The sequence below is a fragment of the Mastomys coucha genome, unplaced genomic scaffold (assembly GCF_008632895.1).
Source record: "Mastomys coucha isolate ucsf_1 unplaced genomic scaffold, UCSF_Mcou_1 pScaffold19, whole genome shotgun sequence".
In the NCBI taxonomy this organism is placed as follows: Eukaryota; Metazoa; Chordata; class Mammalia; order Rodentia; family Muridae; genus Mastomys; species Mastomys coucha.
Window position 1 is genome coordinate 9,003,248 of NW_022196901.1, and position 26,086 is coordinate 9,029,333.

The 26,086-nt window shown below is 35.3% G+C and overlaps 1 protein-coding gene across 4 annotated transcripts in view; it reads left to right on the plus strand.

Annotated features, from left to right (window-relative positions):
- Sema3a (semaphorin 3A) overlaps window positions 1-26,086 on the plus strand; it is a 447,592-nt gene that overhangs the window by 370,553 nt on the left and 50,953 nt on the right. For all 4 annotated transcript variants that reach the window (XM_031380015.1, XM_031380018.1, XM_031380016.1 and 1 more), the window contains one exon: window positions 6,581-6,700. In XM_031380015.1, the coding sequence (XP_031235875.1) occupies window positions 6,581-6,700 (120 nt within the window). The remainder of the gene's footprint in view (window positions 1-6,580; window positions 6,701-26,086) is intronic.

The following is a 26,086-nucleotide window of genomic DNA, read 5'->3' on the forward strand; positions in this document are numbered from 1 at the left end:
CAACACCGTTTTGATTCAAGAGCTATAACATTTTTACTGTGGCTGTTTCCTTTAGATGTGTATTACAAATAATCCTTCTCAGGGTACATAAAATTCTCTTTATTGACTTTTAGGTATTTTCTGTTATACTGCTTTAATATGAATTTTGGTTTTAACATGACTTATTAATTATACAGGTCTTTAAAATACAAATATTTCTTCATTAACCAAACTTTTGAATCTAGAGTATAAGCACTCTGAAATGTGAGGGAGGTACTTTATGTATCAGAAGGTAGGCATGTGGAGGTTCTAGTTTCTCACACAGAGAGTATTCTTCCTCAGGTCACCAAAGTAAAAATATAAGGGCACTTCTCCCTCCGAATCTGCCTTTTACTCAAATATCTTTGAATCTATCTTAGCAGAGGATATTGTCCTTAGCAGATAGTATTTATACTTGCAGTGCCGTATGAAGCTGTTCAACCAATAGTAAATATTAAAGCCAATGGACACTTTAAAATGTACTTTATGCAAACTACCAAAGTTATAGTAACCTCTCTGCAAGATGCCAAAGGTTTTTAAATGTTGACTACAGACAACTAGATTTTTTTCCATTGACATAGGCATAGCTACCAAAAGTGCCTAAATCCAATTACATGCTCTAAAAATTTTAAGACACCTTAATAAAGTTAATTTTTCAATCTTTTAAAATAATGGATGTACAGCAGAACTTATTTTTAAAATATCTCTTAGTTCCTCCACCTGCAAGTATTTTTTGACTTTGTTTAAAATATCCTTATTAAAGATAGCATTTGTTCCCTTGCTCAGTATAAATACCAGGTGTGAACGGAGCGCAGGAAAAAAACCCTAGTACTTTCCACACTAATTAAATAGTAACTCACATTTTCATGATATGAAGGCATAGCTAGCTTGAGAGCAGTTTTGTTTTCTCAGTGAAATCTCTCCCAGGCAATGCAGAACTAATAATTTAGAAATATTTCATCAAGAAGGGGTGTTGCTTTAAGCTGGAACTCTGCCTTGCCTCAGGAAAAACATAATTTGGCATTAAAATGTGCTCTTGGTGGGTATTAGAACAAAAAAAGCTACTCCCTACCATGATTAGATATAATTGAGAACATTATTTGAACCTCTCTGAGCTTCAGTTCTCTGCTATACGAAATAGTATGTTTGGCTAATTCCACTAGCTTCTTGAGAGAGTTAAATACTGAGTGTGATAGAATGCTGAGTGTTTGTGCATATCTGAAGTTATGAGAAGTAGGACAAGACAAAACTAGTAATAATAGCTGTCCATTAGGAAGCTAGGAAGCATGGTTGGTGCCTTATAAGTTTTATGTTTTAAAAACGTGCCATATGAATACATCATTGCAGGAAAGTATAAGCTTTAAAAGAACAACTTATAGAGCAAACCTGGAGCACATGTGTTGCTATCTAGACAGCGGTCAGTAGGGAGGGGATATGCCGAACTTTCCTTGTATTATACCTCTACACTCTGGGTCTCATTCCTGTGTGGGTTGGGAATGGAAAAGGAGAGAGATAAACTTCTTTTCTTCTTCTGTTTCTTATTACCCTCTCCTCCACGAATAGAATTTGCTTGAGGTGTTAACAACATAATGGCCTGCTCTTCTCGTTTCTTTGATACTTGCACACATTCATGGCACCCTTCTCACCTGTGCCAGAAATGCTGCAATTTCATCAGCAAATGGATTTTTTCCTTCTTCGGTTTCTCCTCACCACGCCCTTCTCAGGAATTGTAATCCACGACATTAGCTGATCTAAGCCACATTGTTACTTCACGCGGAGCTGTGAACAGTGACTCTAGACTGCTTGTGCAGTTTTGTTTTCAATACACGCTTCTCAGGGAAGTCGCCTGTGGTAGATGTGGAGGTCTCAGAGCTGTTTTCATTCATCCCAGTAAATTATGCTTCCTTTACACAAAGTTTTAAAAGGTTACCTCTAAGACAGAATGGACATGTACTCAAAGAGTTCTCTTGGTCTTTGGCGCCTTCTAGATAATGTGGTTATGTCTTTCAGCACTGTGAACCATCGTCTGATACTCTGTTTTTGAGCCACCAACTTTTCAATGTATATTTCTTTGCACAGGTGATTTAAGTTGTTGCTGGTTAGACAGTGTCCAATCTTTGAGTCTATTATTCTACCATCAATTTAACAAAACTGGACACATTCCATCTTTTCTTTCACTCGTGGCTTATTGTACAGAGGGAGCTCAAGGGTACATATAAACAGTAATGTTACTTAAAACAGGAAAAATGTACGTGTGTTTGTGTTTGTGTGTGTGTGTGTGTGTGTGTGTATCTTCATATTTTCAGTAGTGTGTATCAAAAATACATATTAACCTTATGGTCAAGGATCAATGTATAATTTGATTGCTTCATGAATGACCTAGAAATGATAAAAAAAAACCTTAAGTTTTGTATCACTGTTATACTTACCTGTTCCCAAACATAACCCGTTGGGCATTATATAAACTCAAAACTACCTAGATCATTTTAGAAAGCCACAGACTACGGCACAAGTTTAGTACATGCTGAAAATGTTCAAATATCTTAACTGGCACAGACAAGGGTTGGTATTCTATGTCTGCTTAGCAACAACTAAAAAAGTAAGAGTAGGGCATTTTGCCACCTAGACTATCAGCCAAAATAACAAAGATGTGACATCTTCTATGTAACCATCACCTATAACAAGAATCCTCATAGAAATCCCAGCAGGGAATTATATCTAAGGCTGAAAGCACAAAACAGCTAAGGACCATGAATGAATCAGAAGAGATCATGCCCTGAGGTGCCTCACAATTATCTGAAATGATCCATCCCCCAAAACTTACTCTCTGGCAAAAAAAGTAATATTTGGTGGTTTTTCCATGGGTGAAGGCAAGTGATCCTGGAGCCTCAACCACTCACTTGTTCAAAAGTCAATTTTTAAATTTATTTATCTTTTCAGTAAAAAAAAAAAGTGTGTTCTTTAGCTTTGTCCAAAATATCTTCCTATCTCTTGTGAAAATCAGAAGAATATCCGTCTTTCCTCCTGAGTTTTTTCATCCTTGTAGGACAGTGAACGTGAGAAGTAAGCTCGCTAATACCTCAAGTAATTGGCTATAGCCATTTTATTTAACCAATAGCCTTAAGTTAAGGAACAAGGTTTATACAAACAAAGCTTGAGGATGTGAGAATTCCCTCGTAGGCACAGACAGAATTTACATTACAATATAATTACACCTGATCAAACTTCTCCATCATGGTGGATTTATTCCCATGTCTGATGCAGGATCCTGTTGGGCATGATTAACCGACACTGCTCACAGGATCCTGTTGGGCATGATTAACCGACACTGCTCACAGGATCCTGTTGGGCATGATTAACCGACACTGCTCACAGGATCCTGTTGGGCATGATTAACCGACACTGCTCACAGGATCCTGTTGGGCATGATTAACCGACACTGCTCACAGGATCCTGTTGGGCATGATTAACCGACACTGCTCACAGGATCCTGTTGGGCATGATTAACCGACACTGCTCACTTCCTCATGTTGCAGTTTAATTTTCACAATGTAACAACATGTCAAATAAATAAATGTGTGCTTTGGGGATTTCAAGACAGAGAGCACAAGCAGTCAGCTCGTAGGGTTTGCAGCAGAGCTACAATTTGTTACAATTTTAACCAATGTCCTCTTGTTCTCACCGATGACAAAATATTGTGATATATATCTACCGATGCCTTGTTAAGGTTTAAGGTATTGGTTTTAATGAAAAGATTAAAATGCTTAAATTAGATGAGTTATAAGCAATTGTATGCATTTTAGTATTCCAAAGAGCCTCTGAAATGAATGAATACCTTCTTCAAAATTTTAGGTTTCTGTCTGGCAAAATAGTACTCTATCATAATTTATGAGAATAAGTTCAATTTCACTTAGCATTTAATTTAGTAGGAAAGAACAGGTGTTTTGGAATTCCAAAGATAGCATAGATAGGATGATTAATTTAATTACTGTCTAACCAACAATTTGTTTACCTTGAGTCACAACAACCTCAATCAAAAATCAATTTTAAAGTTCATTAAAAAAAAGAAAGGCAGTTTTAAAGAGATTTTTTTCCTCTGCTTGTTCTTTAATGTTTCTGAGATTCTTCAAAGTCCATGAAACAGTCCAGAAAAGCCAGACATGGTGGCACTCACCTCACATCCCAGGAATGGTGAGGCAGAAGAAGCTGGATCTCTTTTAGTTTGAGCCCAGTCTGGTCAGCACAAGGAGTTCTAGGCCTTCTAGGGTCTAGGTTTCATAATGAATCCCTGTCTCAAACAAACAAACAAGCCAAAACAAACACATAACACAAAGAACTTCAGAAAGGTAAAATTCCACTGACAAAAGCTGATTTGGGTTAGATCACTGAGAATATCTGCTTTGCTACAAAACTTTGTGAGTATAAGGTGAATAGATAAGTAAACAATAGCATGTAAGTAATGATATTAGTTAAATATTTATTTATTTTATATTTAGGATATAAATATACATTTAATATATATTTAGGAAAAAGTATTTCTGAAGACTGACAGATAATTTTATATTTATCTAATATAAAAGTGTATGAGGAATGATTGACATATAAAAATTTAACTTGTTTCTCTATAATCTCTTTACTTTGTGACTATCTTCAAGTTAATAATTATGAGAACAGTAGCCCATTCTTAATAATCAAAAAATATTATTAGTGTCTTTTAAATGACTGTGTGTTATTTGTAGAAACATATTTTAACACTTTAGTTATTTTACTTTATAAATACAGAGATTTGCTTCAAGTAGTTTGGCAATTACATGCTATCTAGAAAAGAGAATATTAGGTGCTTTCTGTCTCAGTGACAGAAAACATAAATTTGGCAAACTTAATTTCATTGAAATGTCTGTGTAGCCTTAGAATTAAGCAGGGGCCTGGATTTAAACCTTCACTCTGGCTCCCTAACAATTAAGCTGACCACCTTGCCCTTCCTGAACTGTAAAATGGGACAATGATATTTTTCTCTCTGGGATGTCGACAGAACTGAATGAGACCATTTGAAGACATCCAGGCAGAGGCTGGCTGCCTGGACAGCCCAGAATGGTACTCAGCTAATGTAACTTCTCTTTCTTGTTCTGTTCCCATCTGTGCCTTTTGTTTTTAGCCTGGTAATGACTCTTCCAGTATTAAACTGTGACTGAGGGTCCATGCAGGTTCTGTAGCAAAACATCAAAAGATATAGAATCCTGAACTCACTAAGTTCCATCTGGGGTTTCCAGAGTGGCTTACTCTTCCACAGCTTTGTTAAATCTGAGACCTATTGAGGATTTAGGTTTGGACTTTATAATGTCTTATACCAGTTTGAAACTTGTTCTATATTGGAAGCGTTCAAAGATATAAAGTAAGCTTGTGAGATGGCTGGGCAGATAAAGTAATAGCAAGGTAAGTGGGAAACCAGATTTGGGGTTCCCCAGGACCCACAGAAAAATATTCCCTAGGGCTATAAAGGCCACTGGTAACCCCAATATACAATGAGCAGAGTCAGGAAGAACTCAGGGAAACCAACTAGGTAACTCTTTGGAATTGGTAAATACTAGGTTTAGGAGACCCTTCCTCAGTAAGGGCAAAGTGAAAAGGAATGGAGAACGGCATCTGAGGTCAACTGTGAGCCTCCACACACTTACAGAAATGTGCACCTATCCACAGGGAAATGCCCTCACACATGCACACACACACACACTCACAGACACATAACCCTCTCTCTCTCTCTCTCTCTCTCTCTCTCACACACACACACACACACACACACACACACACACACACACACACTCACCAGTGCACCAGTGTAAAAATTAAATTAAAAAAAATCAAGAAGGGCTGGGGAGGTGGCTCAGTGGTTAAGAGCACTGACTATTCTTCCAGAGGTCCTGAGTTCAATTCCCAGCAACCACATGGTAGCTCACAACCATCTGTAATGGGGATCCGATGCCTGCTTCTGGTATGTCTGAAGACAGCAACAGTGTAATCAGCGACATCTCACACATGAAATAAATATATAAATTTTTTAAAAAATCAAGAAAAATATTCCTGATTATATTAAAATATTGTGTACCAGTTGCAATGGAAAATAGTATACCAAACATATAATTATCATTAAAATAAGTTATACACATGATATTTTCAGATTTTACCTTGCAAAATAAGGTTATTTGAACCATAAGAGGCTTACCAATGTAAATGCAAACTATTAGATGAATACAATGTTCAACTCTTGCATTTTGTAAGTTCCTCAATGATGAATACCAAAATTTCATGTTTGGTTATGTTCACAGAATCAGATTTTATTCTTATTTCCTAACTTGTTACTGAATGAGTAAACAGAAATGATCCTTTTATAGACTCCTGCTTCCAGGACCCAAGGATGAAATACAAATAGTTTTGGATAATAATAGAAATAACATTTGTCTTATCATAAAAATTTTAACAAAATTTTAACTATTGCTGCTTTGCTTTTTTTGCCTCTCTTCAATTAATAATAATATGTGCTTGGTTTCCCTTGGTCACTACACAGACGGTGAGTTATACTCCGGAACTGCTGCGGATTTCATGGGACGAGACTTCGCTATCTTCAGAACTTTAGGGCACCATCACCCCATCAGGACCGAGCAACATGACTCCCGATGGCTCAATGGTAGGTTGTACGTGTGAGATTACAGGCACAGGACATGTCACCTATTGTCACTGAAAAGAGTTTCTTTTAATGGAACACACAGCTCCTCTAGATTTAGTCAGCTGTTAAGATAGTGGTGGTGATGTCATAACCGTGGGTGTGAGAAAATGGAGAAAAGAGAAAAGAAGATTAAAAACTGAGGAAGTATTTGTTTTGTGCCAAATATGAAGGTTTCTCACTAGTCAACTACAGAAACAAAGGAACTGGCCTGAAGCTACGGAAGGGAGGCAACGGAAAAAAGATACTGTCTTACAGGGACTCCACAACGTATCTCAGGGATAGTCTTTGTTTTCCTCCATGTGTTTGGTCATTGCTTTGAGAGCCTCATTCTAAGGCTTGTCTTAGGTTTTTGGTTTTTGTTTTTTTTTTTTTAATGCTTTTTTACTGCTAAGTATACTTCAGTGCTTTCAAATTTTCAAATGACTCTTACATCTCTCAAAAAATAAAAAGCAAGAAAGCAAGCAAATAAACAAAAAATATCTTATTTTATAGGCAAATGAATGAAGACCTACATCTACCAAATGCAGTGTAGATCTGAAATGAGATCTCAGGTTGTCCTGTGTCAAGCACTACTGCTTTAACTACTACTTTAACTTTAACTTTAAGGAAAGATATTTTTTGAAAATTGCTCTTACTTAACTAACGAAACATAATATGACTTAGACTTAAATACATATATATATTGTATGCTTATTATGTTTGGATTATTGACTTAGCCATGAAATAATCAAATACTTATATAGTTTTCTATATGATATTAAGACAGTGGCTTCTATGACTTAATCTAAATTTTGTATTTCTGTTTTCTTAATCACATGAAATAATGATTCTAGTTTCTAATGCCTCACGTTTGGAGTTTGACTTGATGGCACAGGCTTCCTCGATGAGTTCATGCTCATCTATGTGTTCAGCAGGGTTCTAAGCCATTGGAGTCCAAGCATCCACAGCCCTTCTTCCAGGAAAGCACAACCCCACACCATGACTTCAATCATCCATTTGCCCATTTCAAAAGAAAAATCACATTGAAATCTCAGGGAACCTTCAGGGCAAAGTGGACCCATTATTTTTAATCAGTCCCTTCAAAGTGATTGTTCAGCACAAAATGGACCTCCACTCACCCCATTCGGCATCTCTTTCTTCCTGTGTCAATGCTTTTAAATATAGTATTACTGCTCATGTGTGAATAACGAAGATGCAGACCCGGCCTCAGTCATGTGATCTTCCTGCCTTTTTCTTAATCTAGTTGCTGCTTTCCCTATTTTACCTAAATTGCATTTAGTGTTTTTCTATATTTATTGCATGTATACATGTGTGTACATATGCATATATGTGTGAGTGTGTACATGCCACTGCATGTGAGTTTTTTGGAGTCAGGAAACTGGAAGGGTTGGTTTTCTTTTTCCACTGTGTCGGAGTTGAGGATCAAACTCTGGCCATCACACCTAGGAGGAACCACAGAAAGCACTTTTAACCTGAGTCATCTATCCAGCCCTCTTATATTTCTTTTTGCTAAACTGGAATTTTGATCCATTGTGCCATGTTAAAAAATGATTCTTTTATGTATGCTCAAGTTTACTGTCTGCCTAGGACTTTTATCCTCAAGATTTTCTCCCACTGTCAACTGATTTTAACTTAACTTTTTTCAAAGTCCACCTCTGATTTTCTGTAGCTTTTTATCCATCTCCATTTAGAATCTGCTATAAAGTATTTTCCACTATACATGAAATGGACAAAGCAGTCAAACCAAGTTACATTTTGCTCTCCCAGACTTCTTCAAATTTTGCTTCCTTTTTTCTGACTGTTGTTTTAGTTATACCTAATCATGATGATATTCATGACTGAGTATAAACCTCACAGTAATAAAAGGTCACTTGACATAAAGTCAAATTTCCACCTTACTGGCAGGACAGGAAATATTGAGATGCCTGCATGCCCTAAGAAATTGGAAATCCAGTGAGGGACAGAGGAGATGATGGCTTGAGGAAAGGAGGAAAGGGCATACAGAGAGAGAGAGAAAGACAGAGAGAGAGAGAGAGAGAGAGAGAGAGAGAGAGAGAGAGAGACAGAGAGAGAGAGAGAGAGAAAGAGAGAGAGAGAGAGACAGAGAGACAGAGACAGAGAGACAGAGAGACAGAGAGAGAGACAGAGAGAGAGAGACAGAGAGAGAGAGAGAGAGAGAGACAGAGAGAGAGAGAGAGAGAGAGAGAGAGCTGTTGACTATTCACCCCCCAATCATTACAGCTAGAATCATGTGGAAGAGCAAAATTCATAAGAAAACCCCCTATGTGACATCACTACCTGGTCTGTTCTCAAATGGAAATATTTATGTGGGAGAGAAAATGCTTGCTTTGTTTTTTATTCAGGAACAAAGGGTCTTTGATCTACTAAGAACTCTAGCACTCTTAGAGGGTTTCGCTGTCCATGAGAAACAAAATCTGATTAGAACATGGAACAACACAAAAGAGAGCAAAGTATCCATTTCATTTTTATGGCCTTAAGGAAAAAGTCATCAAGCTAAAATTGCTTTCATGCTGCACACATGCGCACATGCGGACACACACAGACACACACACACACAGACACACGTTGACAGCTGACTCTGAAGAATTTACACTGTGGGAAAACACAGTCATCGTCCACAGCTCTGTACTTCATCTCTGAAAACGTGTGGTTCATGTGAGAACTTAGTTATCCGTCTCCCAGCACTAAATGTGAGAACTGATTTTTTTTTTTCAAATTAACAGAAAGGCTCCATCTGACGGGGTGCAGAAACCAGATTGTTGTGAGTGTGGGTATGAATCTGAGTGTGGGTATGCAGGCATGTTCATGACAGGACGAGAGGACCAGGCAACATAGGCTTGGAGAAGTCAGAGAGCATTTCAGAAAAAAAAAGTTGGAAATGTAATGTTTACACATTTGTGTGTGCATAAGATGAATAGCGTTTGAGGCATCTGCATAGACTATAATAGAATTGTCACTGTTGCCAGATACTAGATATTTTCTTGGGGGACAATGTTCAGAGGTCTCCAGGGCGTTGAAGTAATTTAGGTTACTATCACACTTAGTGTTTCCTGAACTGCTTTACCTGTTTGGTTGAACTAATGAATCAATGCTCATGCTAAAGAAAAGCAAAAATACCATTATCTAGAAGTAGATCTTAAACTACCTTGAGTTTTTAAGTATAGCTTCACTACTTTAATACTTCTTTTTAAAAAGCACACAGTTTTATAATACCAATAACATTTTAGTAATTTACTTTAGTCAAGTTTGAACCAGAAAGAATTGGAAAGAATCATACATTGACATTTAAAAAGTTAAAATATATGAAATCTATGTATTTCTTTTATAAACTAGTATGTTATAGTAATCCTCATGTTTTAGATCATGAAACCCTAATTTCAGTTTCCTAGTGATTAAAATAACTTCTGATTTCAAATATGTACAACCGTGGTTTGATATGTGTTAAAAGTCATGTTTTCTTTCTGTGCTTCATAAATTCTCTCAATATGTTTTAGTTTTAACCATCAATTCTAATTTCAGTTTCTAATAATTTAGAAAAAAAAGTTGGCTTTTTCTATATATATTTGTGGTTAGGAAACAAATTTCCGCTGCCTAGAGAGCTATCTAGTTACTGTATTCTTTAGCCATTCATTAGCATAGATGGATGACTAGCCCACATTTTTTTTTAATTTGATGAAGACTGTTTTCTACATCGTTCATGTCCTTGACTAATAGCGACTGCTGTATAATTTCAACGAATATCCATCAGCTTTAAAATGATGTTTCTCCTTGACTTTGACCTTTACGTGTGATGGTAAGGTAATGCTGACTATGTCCTATAGTTACTATGAAATGAAAAGGGAGGCGCAGCAATGTATAAAAAGCACAGAGATTCTGGGTCGTAGCAAGCAAGGTTTCCATGCTAGCCAGCATTGTCCTGTAGCAGGCACACTCCTTTGGCCAGGGAACGCTGGGGAGATGTATAGAGCTCTCTGTCAGTGGTTATTCTGGAGAGAGGGTGAAAGGGCAACCTGATCTGGCTTCAGTACAATGAAACCACACAGAGCCTTGAGAGAGCCCAGCCCGGTGAACACAAACAGACCTAATTACATGCCCGGAGTGTGAGACTTTCCCATTCATTTCAGGAAGACCTGTTTTCTTTTAGTGGAATTTCCTAAAAGGATCGTGCCTGTGGATAAACCGACCCGCTTGTTTTCTTTTCATTTCTCTTTTTTTTTCCCCCTCCTGTAATTGAAATGGTATGTGAGTCATCACTCCACTTCCTTTCCCAGTCTCACAGTCCTACCAGGATGCTCTGCCCTCATTGGAGCCAGCAGAACTTCCTCTGTGGTCATGTACTAGGATATTGCACATTCTCCAAAGATTCAAATTTCTCCACAGGATACATTTTTAGAAAAATAAAACCAAGAAACATGACTTCAAATAAACTACAAGAGCACAGATTAATATTGGAACCAGAGACCCTGCCCTGAATCGCCTGTAAAACACGTTTAATAAACAATTTTAATTCTAACATGGTTGAAGATATAAACCATGTCAGAGGTCCATTTTTTTAATAACTAAAATGAATTACCTATTTTATATAATCTCAGAATTCTTCACTATTTCATTTTTCCATTGTTTCAGTGGCTTTAGTCAATGAGTATATTTTTCTGACCTTTGGAGGAAAATGTCAGCATCAACCTTACTTTGTGGTTATATGAAAAGATGCTGTATCCAGAGGCTAAGATTTCCTTTAGTTAAAAAAGCAAAAACAAAAACACAGCAATAACAACCAACCAACAAACCAACAAAACACAAGCAAGCAAACAAGTAAGAGAAGCAATGGGAGGATGCTTTTCCAGGGTATATTCTCTTCCTTCCTTTTCTAGGGCTGGGCCATGTGAGTTTCCTCTTCCATGCTTACATGCATGTGGGTGTAGTCTTCTTCCGTTCATGTTTAGGCACTCATGTTGTGGAGACTTTACAGGTGTAATTTCCCTGACATGTTTACGAAATGCACTCTCATAGGGAAATCCTAGCTCTCTGGCCATTAAGGCCTTCTCATCACCTCTTCCCTGTTCTCCCTGAGTCGTATTGTGATAGAATCATGATGTAATACATAGGTCAATTGGAGCTAAAATAGCCCAGAAGTCATATAATCATAAATGTAAAATAACACTATCATTATACTGATTCAGCATATTGGATTTTATATTTAAAAATATATACAACCATTATATTTATATATATATAATCAAACCAGTCATGAAAGAGAGTCCTGAGCCAAGCATTTGGTAGAGATTGAGAGAATCTGGGTACATGGGGAAGGTTGGTGAGAAAGAGAAAGGTAAAAGTAATATAATTATAATTTAATTTCAAATTTATTTTAAAAATATTGAAAGGTGACAGCAAAGTCCCTTTAAACATCTGAAGCCTATATGAATTTAGTAGCAAAATTCTTAATTTTTGAGTTACATCTTCAGGATTTCCTTCATGTTTTTCATTGGAAGTGCTGGTGTGACAGTGTGCAATATTGTGAATAAAAATGAAATGACGGTTTTTCATACATTTATTGTTAAATGAGTAGATAGTCATAGTTATGCCTAAATATGTCTTTATTGTCACACATTGTATTTTCTCATGAATTGATTACCAAAACAAAATGTATCTTACAAAGAGTACATATCTCACAATAGTATAATCTATAATATACACCATGAAATTGTTCTAATCTTTAAAGAAGATAAATTCAATGGAATTACTAAGCATGCCTTTCTTTTAAAGAACCATAAGTTACCAGATAGCCACATGACCAATCTCCCATCAGCTATATTACATTAGTATAAAAGGTATCTTACTTTAAAGCAGTTTTATGTGAATAAATCAGTAATGGTGAATAATTATTTACAGTAAAACTTAATACATTGTCATAAACATGCTATAAAATTGATTTGTTTTTAACCCTTTATGAAAAATATAACCAAATTAAACTTTTTTTTTTTTAGATATTTTCTTTATTTACATGTAAATTTCTCCATTCCCAGTTTCCCCTCCAAAAAACAAAGAAACAAACAAAAACAAACCCCTGTTGCCTCCCACTTCCCCATGCCTGCCACCCCGCCCTCTCCCACTTTCTGGCCCTGGCATTCCCCTACACTGGGGCACAGAACCTTCACAAGGCTGAGGCCCTCTCCTCCTATTGCTGATCGAATTTGCAATCCTCTACTATACACATGCTGCCAGAACAATCAGACCCCTCCATGTGCAGTCCTTGGTTGGTGGTTGAGACCCTGGGAGCTCTGAGGGTACTACTTAGTTCATATTGTTGTTAGTCCTAAGGGGCTGCAAACCCCTCAGCTCCATTGGACCTTTCTCTAACTCCTTCACTGGGGACCCTGTACTCAGTTCAATAGATGATTAAACTTTTAAGATATGCTATTTTAAGACTTCGTAAGCTAGTCTAAGCAACACAGTTCTCAAATTTGATGTGTTGTTTGCTTTTGAGTCATCTATTGACAGGCTAAGAAGAGAATCATAAGGTTATATTTATTTAGTTTAGTTAGTTTTAGTATTTTAGTGTTAAGTTTATTAAGATTTTAAATTAAAATTGCATTTAAAAAGATGAAGGAAAATTCTTTAAAGCCCATTTCCTTTTTTCTCTCAGTGTTTGCCCTCCTTTCTCTCCTTGATTTACAATCAGTTTGCCGAATGCTGCTCCTGTCTGTCCCAATAGACAGACAGAGCAGTGTCAGAGCGTGCGGAGCCGTGTTGTCCTCAATAGGGATTTACTGCAGACTGTGTAATCTGGGTCCTCTGTGCAGGGCATCAAGCAAGAGATTTACCCAGAGAAGTAGATACCATGACAATGCCTGTAACCATGGTGTGATTGGCCTCCCTGACATCAAACTCAAAAGCCTTCCCTCTGTGAAGACAGAAGCCCGTTTGCAAATTAATTAGTTTCTGGCGGCAGCTTGATTGTTGACCCAGAGTTTGTAGAGTGGAAAAACAATCAGATTAGTGTGCTCAGGGTAAAAGACCAGTGCATACTTGCGTGTGGCTTGCTCAGCTATTGAAGCCGTGAATGGAGTGAAACAAATTCCATTCTGAGAAGGCTAGGCAGAGGTTAAGTATGATGAGCCTGGAGATCCCCAACAGTAGGGGCTGTGGAATTAACGGATTTTAGCCAGATAAAGCTGGATGAAGGGAATCGATGCCATTGAATTATAATGGCATAGGCAGTTTCACAAGAATCAGCCACTTGTTACATTCAAATCATGAATGTGAGGAATAATTTTACAATATTATTGAATATTGTGTATAAGCTTGATACAAATTATTTCAGAAAAGAGTACAGGAGCATTCAAAATCGAAGAAAACTTATTAGAATTAAGCTGCTCTGATGGTATATAAATGAAAAAATAAAATAACTTATTTTTCAAGATAGATAAAATAAACACTTGCCCTACTTGAACTAATACTTGAAGTTTAGTCTTTAAGTGTCTTATAAAAATTAACTGAAGACATGAGTCCAAAGTATTCAGAACATGTATGTTCTGCTATTTATTTTTGTACATTTTAGCCTAGATAATTATGCCTAAAAATATAGGCATAAAATATTATTCTATTTTCATAAAAGTATTCTAAATTAAATGTTTGATAATGAAATTTTATTTCGACCAAAATGTATTACATTTTGTATTATAATTTACATAACATTTTAAACCATATATAATTTCCTCTTTGTAATATGAAATGTAGGTATTACCCTAAAGACCAGGCTATCTGATAGCTGTACAATGCTTTACCATTCAAAAAATCATTTATATCTAAATTTGAAAAACACCCTAAATCTAGTTTTTCCTGTCAGCCCAGTCAGTTAAAATTCTAGAGCCTCTCCCATATTAAACCTTATTATGATCAATTCAAATCCAACTGATAGCACTCAGTTCCTATTTTCTTCTTTTAAATTTTTATCTTTACCACTTCCAGGTGGATTTTAAATATCCCCACTTTGAGCCCCGGGAACAATTAAAAGCACATTTGTATTTATAGCAGGCTGTATCATCTGGATTCCTTAAATAAGAAAGTGTTTAATGACTGCCTCATAAACTATAAGCTGTATCAGTATATATCATAGTCCCCCTTAATTCCCTATTTGAGTATGAAAAGTGCATCTTCTATGTGTATTTTTTTTCAAGGTTTGGCAGTATTTCGTATTGTTTTCTGTGGCTGGGTGAAATAACCTCTGTGGGTGCCTAGAGCAGAAGAGAGTAACATGGAAATGTTACAGGTAACATACAGATACTGACAGACCAGACAGCCCACAGGGTCCCAAGGCAGGCTCAGCTACCGTTACTAATCTCAAACTCTTCTTTTATTTGATAACTTCTTTTGTTACATGAAACAGTATGTTAGAGAGCAGTAAATATTTTGTCTTAAAAATAACCAATAAAATTGTATTCAACAAAATTATCAGATATTTTTAAATGAATAATAACAAAGGATAAACTTGAGGAAGTGTGTTTTTAATGTTGATTTAGTTTCAGAGTGTACAATGCTACCACTTAACTACACCATTAAGATCCTAGTTTTATTATCTTAACATATGGCAATACGTTAATGATAGTTACCAATGTCTACTATGACAAGGCAGTGGCTGCCTATGTAACTCTAGGAAAATCAAGTTTTCTGATTCCACATAAATTAAGTTTTACATTTATTCACAAGAATCCATCCATAAGCCTTGGAGGGGTGTTAAGATACTGTGATTTCTCAAGATGCTCTCGCCTTTGTGCCTTGGCTGAGTAGGCAGGCAGCTGACATGAATTATGTTCAAATTCCCCTTTCTCTTTAAAAGAAGCTAAAACAAAAACAAACAAACAGAAGTACACCAAAACTCGAAAAGAAAAAAATCCAAAATTCCCAAAAAAGTACCTTCCTCGTAAACATTATAAAGCTTGTGGATGACTTAACTTATATATTTCAACTGGCAAAGTGAACAAAGTTGTACAAATAAAAACAATTTCAGTTGATGCTAGTTGGCTTCAGAATACTTTTGGAAGTTTCACATTCTGTACTTAAAAAAAAAAAGTAAGTATTTTAAAGTAAGCTTCTCCTATGAGCTAACAAATATTTAGAGGAAAGCAGTGGATATGACTTAAACCAATACCTATTCTTTTTTTCTTTTCTTTTCTTGAATATTTTCTTTATTTACATTTCAAATGTTATCCCCTTTCCCGGTTTCCCCTTCACAAACCCTCTATCCCATTGCCCCTCCCCCTGCCTCTATGATGGTATTCCTCCATCCACCTACCCACTCCTTCCTTCCTGCCCTGGCATTGCCCTATACTGGAGCATTGAGACTTCACAGTGAAGTCTCCTCCCATTGATGACCAACAAGGCTATCCTCTGCTACAAATGCAGCTGGAGCCATGGGTCGCTCTATGTGTACTCTTTGGTTCCTGGTTTACTCCCTGAGAGCTCTGGGGGATCTGGTTGGTTGATATTGTTGTTCTTTCTATGGGTTGCAAACCCCTTCAGCTCCTTCACTCCTTTCTCTAACTCCTCCATTGGAGACCCCCTGCTCAGTCCAATGGTTGGTTGTGAGCATCCACCTCTGTATTTGTCAGGCTCTGGCAGAGCCTCTAAAGGAGACAGCTATATGATGCTCCTGTCTCCAAGCTTCTCTAGGCATCCACAATTGTGTCTGGGTCTGGTGTCTTTATATGGGATGGTGTATTTCCTCTCATGAGTATTTTGTTCCCCCTTCTAAGAAAGACTGAAGCTTCAGTCCAATGTCTATTCTTTAGGCTGAGTTTGTAAGATTTTTTTTTAATGATGCCTATGCATTCTGAAGAAAACACATCTACCACACCTTCTAAGGAAAAGATCTTGAAATTGTTTTCCTGATAATATTACTAAGGAATGTTTTTGTATATTAGGTGCTTTAACAAGAAACATTTCAAGGTATAGTGTTTCTATCAAACCATTTAATGGAAAAAATTACACAAGTCTGTTTTCTCCCAAGTTGTAAGCAATATCCTGTTTATCAAATGGAATTTTTGTAACATACATATGTGTTACATTTGAACTTGTCTACATTTGATACTGTGATTCTTTAAAAATATATCCAAAATAATTATACTTCTAGAATGTGAATGATGATTTATTATAGTAATTTATTAAATTAAGTAGACACAGTGTTCTACATTAGAAGCAGAGTCTTCATTATTTTGCAGGATGATTTGTTAAATAATAACTATTTGAGTAATTAATGTAGGCTGATACCATAAGGGATCAATCAAAACTGTGTCTCTTCAATATGTGTATAAATTTGTCTACATTTATGTAAAGCCAAATACTCTTTTTTGTTCATCTAATGAGCAATTATAAAGGATTCTAGTGTTTCCACATCAAACTGAACTACCCCTTTAATATATTCATAAAGTTATAAAAAGAATGTGCACAGAAAATTGGTGACAGCAGAATGTTTTTTTTTTCTTTTGGAATATACACAGCCTCTTTAGCTTACTGAATAATATTAAAATTACACAGTTCTGTTTCCAGCTTATATGCTATTTCATGACCCATTCAGAAATCTGTAAATTTCTCTTACATTGGTCCTTAAAATTAAGTAGTAGCAAGGCTGATATCAAATTGATGTCACACTTCTATATAGTTAGTGTGACTATATTAAAAAAAAAAGACATACTCAATGTATAATTCAATAAAAATAATAATAGATGCAGAGCTTGTTGGTGCGAATTCTTAATCCCAGTACTCAAAAGGCAGAAGCATGTGTATTTCTTTGACTCTTCTTTCAGTTAGAAGACAGCCTGATCTACATAAGCTAATTCTGGACTGTGTGTGTTTGTGTGTGTGTGTGTGTATGTGTGTGAGTGTGTGTAAGTTCTGAAGTTAGAAAGGAAAACACCCTATCAGAAAACTTTATCAACTTGTTTATATATGGAAGAAAAGTCTCATTATACTATCAATTCACATTATTGAACATTTTACAATGCTAAGATTGGTTAACAAGACAATCAATTGCATTAAGAATTTGATCAATTGCTATTGCTTGTGCTGTGGAGACTTCAATATTCTTGCAAAATAATGCTGTCAGGAAAAGTCTAATGCACAGTCTTCCTGTTGTTTTATTCCTTTTTATCCTTTTAAAATTTAAGCAAGAATATGATATCACAACTATCACAGTTTATGTTATAATGAGTACTGGTAACTTTGATCAAGCAGTAGTTGCTAAATAACAAAATTATAGTGTACTTGCTCTTCTGATATGATAATATGATTGCCTAATAAGAAGCCTTAAACTCTGAAATTTTACTATTTATTTTTGTACAAGTACCTGCATTTACTTCCTTCCTTGTTTATATGAAATACCCATGTGCAAAAGGCCATGGGCATATTGTCTGGATTGAGGAATACAGCACTGGCAAATAGAAGATACTTTGTCTGGCTGTTCCAGTTCTCAGGCTATATTCTATGTAGTACAGCTGTCATTCAGTAATGATGTTCCAAGAGAACATCAAAGAACAAATAAACCACGTCATGGAGAATTAGCAATTTCAACCATAGTGGTCCTTGTTAGTGATTTAATCATCTTGATTTTATATAAAAATGTACTGCTGCTCTACTTAATGGTCTTGTCTGCAAACTGCACATCAATTACCATATCATTTTTCCTCTTAGAAACATATTCTGTGTTTAAAGTGTATTTAAGTCCATTTCCTAAAGAATATTCTGATACAGCAAAATGAAGTTTCTTCTTATAAGTCTTTTTTTCTGGAAATAGAATTGTATGTTATACAAGCACTGTAGCACTGAGCTATAATCCCGGCTCGTCTTGGATAGCTCTGTAACACAGTGGTTGAAACCAGCAAGGCATTACACTTTCAATAACTTGGAATGTTTAAATGTTCTTTAGGGTGTGGAAGTACTACAGAAAAATAAACTTTCTAAAGGACATTGCTCTATGTTCCATTACGATGTTTAAAAAGATATTTTAAAAAAAGAAGGAAGAGAGAATCGAAGTCAGGTTAATAGATCATCTATTTCCTAATCAGACTTAAATTTTTTTATCAGACAACTATAATAGTCACACCATCAAAATGTTATGTACATCTTCAAAGGTTGAAATAAATATCAATGAACTATATGACATAGTCTTCTATCTGAAGATTTAACCTCCAGATTTGTAATGCAAGTTATGTTTCATACACACATATGGATTTTTTCATAGTGTTAGAGAATAATGAAACTTTATTATAACATTTCTTAATTTCCAAGGGAACTCAGATTCTCATTTTATAAATGACCATATGTTTGTCAGTAAGAAACAATTAAGATGCTATGTAATAGGATACTATAGATGTAAAAGAACTGCATTATTAATAGGAAATTAAGAACAGATATTTTGGTGGAGATTAACCTATCAATTTCCATTACTGTTAATCAATTATTAATGAGTAGCTTCAGTTTTCTGAAATTTAGGCACATCTATTTCAACAGTATTTCTATTTATCTGTATGTAAGTAGGTTTATCAATCACCTTAATCATTAGCAGAGGCTATTTTTCTCAAATCCTTTCCCTATTCTTTTCTATGTCCTTCTAAAATTCCATGTAATAATATATGACATATCTTTACCAGGTACTAGTGTGTTACCGTGGCTAATTTCTCTTTTCTGCATGCAATGGGCACTCACTGAGGACTGAGACTATCAGAAGAAATGGTGTTGAGTAAGAGAAAGCCACTCTTTATCTGATAACATACAGAGAAAGTGAAGAACTCTAGAAGTACATATCACCTCTGTAAGATTAAAAACCTATATTTCCAAAATGTCTTTGTATCTAAGAAAGCATTATCAGCCCATAAGTTAAAGGACATTTGCTTTCCATCTCCCTTCTAGTAAAGCAATTTATTTATTCATTAGATGTTAAGGTTTTTTTTTTTGGTTGGTTGGTTAGTTTTTGTTGTTGTTGTTGTTGTTTGTTTTGAGACAGGGTTTCTCTGTGTAGCCCTGGCTGTCCTGGAACTCACTCTGTAGACCAGGCTGGCCTCGAACTCAGATATCTGCCTGCCTCTGACTCCCAAATGCTGGGATTAAAGGTGTGTGCCTCCACTGCCTGGTGATGTTAATGTTTTTTTTTTTTTTTTTGGTATTTGATAGTATATTATTGACATTTTGTTACATGCTAGTGCTCTATAAGTTATCAAAAGACAAAAAGAAGACTGGAAAAAATGTCAGAACACATATGACAGAAAAGGAGTATATTCCCTTATTCAAATACCTTATTCAAATATCATCTCTCCTCCCTAATCCCTGAAGAGTGCTTCAAGTAATAAAAATAGTATAGTCTGGGCTGGAGAGAAGCTCAGTAGTTAGGAGGACTGACTGCTCTTCTAGAGGTCCTGAGTTCAATTGCCAATAACCACATAGTACATAGTACTTCATGATCATCTGTAATAGGACTGGATGACCTCTTCTGATATGTCCAAAGACACCAATAGTATACTCACATACACACAATAAATAAATCTAAAAAAAAAAAATAGTATAGTCTTTGAGAGGTTAACAATAACCTGCTCTGAGTGGTTACTCAATAAAGTAGTTACTGAATCCTACATCTGTTTATCTAATATTATTATTATAGTTTTATATTATAGATTATATTTTAGATTATATTTTATATGATTCACTTATATTATATAATATACATATTTCTGCTATTTTATTTTATTTTTGTGGGTTTTCAAGACAGCGCTTCTCTATTTAACAGAGCCCTGGCTCTCCTTTACTGGATTTATAGCTCAGAATGACCTCAAACTCACAGAGATCTGCCTGCCTCTGCCTCCCAAGTACTGGGATTAAAGGCTAATGCCACAATACTTGGCTAGTTCTTCTATTTTCAAAGATAGTACATAAGAAATACATTTTTAATTTATATATATTAATAAATAATGAAGTAATATACTTTTCTTGAAAAAGTTTTTAAAAAGCCAATGTTAAAGAATTCTATCCTACAGCAATTCTCCAAATGGAAAGCTGCTTTATTTGTACATATTTTAAAGCACTGAAATATTATCTTAAAAAAAAAGCATTGCTCCTAAATTTATGTCCCTTGGAATAATTAGCAATATATGTCTCCTGGGGAATGTGTTCAAGGGAGAGTTCCAGAGATCATACATAATGACCAAATCAGAATGTATATCCTATCCAAGATTCTCCATTAAAAGTTACAATGGAGTAAACTAAATTACCAAAATATGTTATAGTATGTATTATTAAGGAAGAGATATAAAATATTTGATATTTCAGGTTTTAGAATCCAAAACTATGGCAGGGGTGGAATAAGGAGAGGTCATTGTTTAGACTAGGTTTGCCCATGGTGAGATCTACTTCAAACTCTGCCATCCACTATTGGCCTTCTTCCATAAGTAAGGTGTGTCCTTACTGTATGAGGAATTTTAACCACAAAATAAATGAGTCATTTAAATAAGGGCTGGGGCTGAACTTTCTAGTAATAATCACTCAAGTCCCACAGTGTCAAAATATTCCACCAAGAATTTAAAACATCTTCCACCATCTTACAATAGCCTACACCTTCCCTCAAATTGCCTTTAGATTAAGATGAATTAACTGTCTTCCATCAGAATTCGCTCAGGAATAACATTTTCTTATGAATAATAACAAGGGTGATAAAACAGAAACAGGTTTTTTAATCTAGAAAAGATCTTAATGTAAAATAATATAAGGAAATATTAATATAAACCCACAAATCTAACTATTAGGTTACAACTTACAACTTTTGTATTATGATATTACATCTCAAATTATATTCAAGTAGTGTTATGCTAAATATGTTGACTTTAAAAATGGCATGCCCTATGTAAGAAACCCAACATTTCGAAAATTGCATAGATGCAACTAAAATTGTCTTACCATTTGTTTTACAATGAGAAGATACAAAAATATAAAAAGTAATAATGTATTTTAAGTAATTAAGAAGAGTACAAAAGAGACACTAGGAAAGTACAAAAAGGATTTAGTGTGAAAGTTGGATTATTGTTTTTGAAGAGAAAATAAGATCTTTCAGATTAACAGGACATAAATTAATTGTTTTCTGAAAAAATAAATTACTTAAAACACTGTGCTATAAGCGGTATGTGTCTCTGTCTTCAATTTCCTTCACCATCTAATTAGACATTTTTCTAAAAATCAAAAGTATCATTGCCTCATACGAACAAATGCCATAGAAACTGCTAATTATATTGTCGTCAAACGTGTTTTTCCACTAAGATCCTGACTTTCCAGTATTTTTTGAGAACATTTTCTGACCAGAAAACGATAGAAGGGCTGAACCTTCTCTGGTGTTGTAATCAGGATAATTATGTTCCTGCTGTAATAACACTCAGCTATTACAAAGTTGCCAAAACACTTGTCAAATGTAACTTGACCTAAATCTTTCCTGGTCCCTGAATCATTATTTTATTCTATGAAGAAAAGTGCATTCTCTCAGGGATATCTTCTTCACAGACACAGAGACATGGGCTCCAGCAAGGAGGAAGGCAAGGTGCCCTGCCAGTGTGGAAACATTTAATGAATCCTGAGATTCATTCCTGAGACTGCCGGCTACCCTGCGAAAAGGGCAGACAGCACAAGCCGAGCTTCTCCATCTGTCATGAGACATCTTTACGTTTTCACAGTGAAAAACATTTTATGTAATTATGCATTCAGAAAGATTTTAGCCAGTAATTATTAGAATGGTGTGGAAAGTAGTCTTTATTTATGAAAGCATGACTCAAGAAGCTAGTTTTTCTGCATGACTTACTTCCAGGGAAAAGTTATGTTTGGAAATTAAATATATGCCTATATTTTAGGTGGCTTAAGTTGGCACTTCATGCTTCTGTTGCTTACTTATTTTGCTTGTTCATTTTGGGACACAATTTTACCTCATCAAGCAGTTTGTCATTGAGTCATATACAAGATATAAGATCAAGAAAATTGCATAAAACCATTCTGGAAGATGTCAGAGCCCGGACAAAGATAGAAGAGCCTTTTAAGTGGTTTGTGTTATATGGGACTGGGATACTAAGAAGGACAGTGTTTTACAAAAAGAAAAGCTAACTATAAAAACAAATAAAAAAATCTAAGCACAAGCAAGCAATTCTTATAAAGATGACTCCACAATAAGAAATCTCTTCTCAGACGATGGTGGCTCACGCCTTTAATCCCAGCACTTGGGAGACTGAGGCAGGCGGATTTCTGAGTTCGAGGCCAGCCTGGTCTACAAAGTGAGTTCCAGGACAGCCAGAGCTATACAGAGAAACCCTGTCTCGGAAAAAAAAAAAAAAAAAAAAAAAAAAAAGGAAATCTCTTCTTAAATATTGAAGAAGAAAATATGAAAATATATGGATGCTATGTTTTATTACAAGTTTAAAAATAAGATAAATTATGTTTTTTACTGGTGGATATAAGCACATGAACTAGGATTAGACAATAATGTTTCAACATGATATAAATAATGAACTGAAATTGAAGCTCTAAATGCACGGAGAGACAATGTTAATCCAAGTGAAATTATTAAAATTACTCTAAAAGCTGCATATGATTATCCGAGCTGCATCTCAGCCTTTGGGGGTCTCTATTTTCAGTCTTAGGAGGAATGAAATATGGCAGGAGAAGGTGACAGGGAGTGCTCAAGGGCACTTCTCAGTGGGATTTACAACATAGTTGTACTCTATCTCCTTGGTATATTGAATGTGTGTGTGTGTGTGTGTGTGTGTGTGTGAGTGTGTTGTGTGTGTGTGTGTCTTAGTTCCTTAACTAGGCGTGGAAGCTTAAAAAAATAAATCATATTTAAATCAGAGTAAGCACACTGTGTAAAACTGTGATAGATTTTCTGGCAAAGGGAAGAAAGACATTCCTTAATTTCAAATAAGGCGAGTCAGAAAGTGTCATGTTTCTTGAAACTCTACCAGTTTTTCTTTAGGGATAGTTTTAGTATTGTCATTGCTTAAGCATGAATGGCCTCTTATCGTAAGGCTCTTTAAACAGGAAGCTCCACTTTAACAGAAGTAAAGGTGTGAAAACATGCTTTCCCTCAAGTTCAAAGATATTTTTAATATTAATTGACAAAAAATACTTACTTTGTGACTCTGGATTCCATTTACTGCACAACTTTCTCTTTAAAGAAGAATATATTTTATTCATCTCTCAAATCACATGTAAGATCATAATAATTTTTTTCTTCCAAATATTTGTAATTTATTGAAATTTAAGAGGCATACAAAATATGACTTAAGTCTTTGAAATCCTTAAGTAAAATAAAAATCAAAGCCCCAAAGGAATTTGAGTGTGCCTTCAAACATTGTGAAATAATTTAATATTTTTCTTCCTAGAAATTATTTCCAGCATGAAATTTTATTTTACTCAATCAAATTATTAAACCACTTAATCTAATCATACAGTACTTTATACTCAATGTAACTCAAAAACACAGCATGAATAGTGAGAGCATAGTTGCGGACAAATGGGCACATTTATGGTATGAATTTAGTTACTGAAGGTCTACTACTGTTAAGCATATTGTAGGTTCTTGCAAATATGAAAGCATAAATATGTAAAATGATAGAAATTCCAATAAACATCATAGTTGATATATCTAAGTTAAGTATAAAGTTAACAAAATATCTCTCCTCCATATTTGACATTATAAAGCATAGATGTCTGAGTGATGGTTAATTTACATGTTCAATATTTTTAATTTTGTCTTAATCCTTAAGTCCTAAGTTCACCTTTGCTGAAGGTTGAAGATAAATTATTATTTTTGTCTGAGGAGCCATAGACCTATTTTCTGATATTTCAATGTGAAAAATCCAAGTAGAAAAAACTAAAAGAATTTTATTGTAAAACAACTTAGTATATTTTTCTGTATATTTTTTACAGATTTGAAGATTTTCCTGTATCCTCTATCTATGCATACTCTAGTTTCCATACATCAATAATCATTTTTTAATGACATCAATATAATTTCTGGGCTTCTAGATTTTGTGAGATAAAATTTGCCTCTAGTGAGGTATCTGAAATATGCTCTATGGTAGTTATGTGGTTGATGTTTATAAAGTACCAGATGATATTCTAGTCCTACCAAAAATGTACCACGGACAATAGTAATCATAGAGTGGACATAAATACATTAATTAGTGATGAAGTATTACCAATTTAGAGATAGTTTTTATTCTGATTAGAATTAAAATGTTACAAAAACATTGATAGAGTAGAAAAATTTATGAAACAAAACTAAGACACAAAGGATAGGTATGAACTTTCAAATGAGAATTGATAGTAAGATAGCAGTCATGCCAGAGGAGAAGTTAGCAGGCTTCTGAGATTGCAAACCGCAGGGAACTGGGGATGAAGCGAAAATATGCAAGATGCCTGTGAAGAAGGGAAGCAGCACATTCCCCAGGATCCAGTGATGGTTCAATTATCTTCTTCCTCAGAATTCCTGCTTACTTCACATCAAAATAATTTTTAATCCTTCACATTTTTTAAGCACACATATCATAACTTTGATTACACCAAATGCAACTTAAAAACAGACAGTACAAGACTCTACCAAGAGTACTCACTACATAAACTAGTTTTTGACAAGTAATCATCCATTGATTCTGTGGTCCACACAGATGTGGTTTGGCTAGGAGCAGTTTTATTTAAGGTCTAACTCTACAAGTGAAACTTTGAGTCTCCTAAGGCAAGCCTTGTTATGTCAGTATTATGCGTGTTCAGTATGGATAATAATGCCCACATAGTCTTGCCTAACTTCTGATTTATTTTAATATTTCCCTTTTTATGGCTACCATGTTATTTGGGGGATCAGGGTCTTGGTTGGATTGTTACTTCAGTCTTCCACAACCATTTTCAAGAATCTATTTGCCTATTTTAGTAGTGCTCTTCTAAAATCAATTCTGTTGCTTTAAAACAAAATGTAGTTTTATAATAAAACAGAAGTAAGCTGAGATAACAACAAAAAAGCTCCTTATTTCACACTAGCATTTACTAGGTGGACTTTCCTTAGCTCTGGTAGGCTGTTTCATCATGGTAACATTTCCATATTTTCACTTTATGGATAAGATTTCAAGATAGACACCAAGATAAGCTACTGTGCTAGTGTGATTACCACCATGCAGTTATACCACCAGGAACTAAGTGAAGGCAGGCCACTGGTAACTGTCAGTAGAGTTCAAGTGGTATCTAAAAATCAAACCTCAGCTGGGCGGTGGTGGCGCACGCCTTTAATCCCAGCACTTGGGAGGCAGAGGCAGG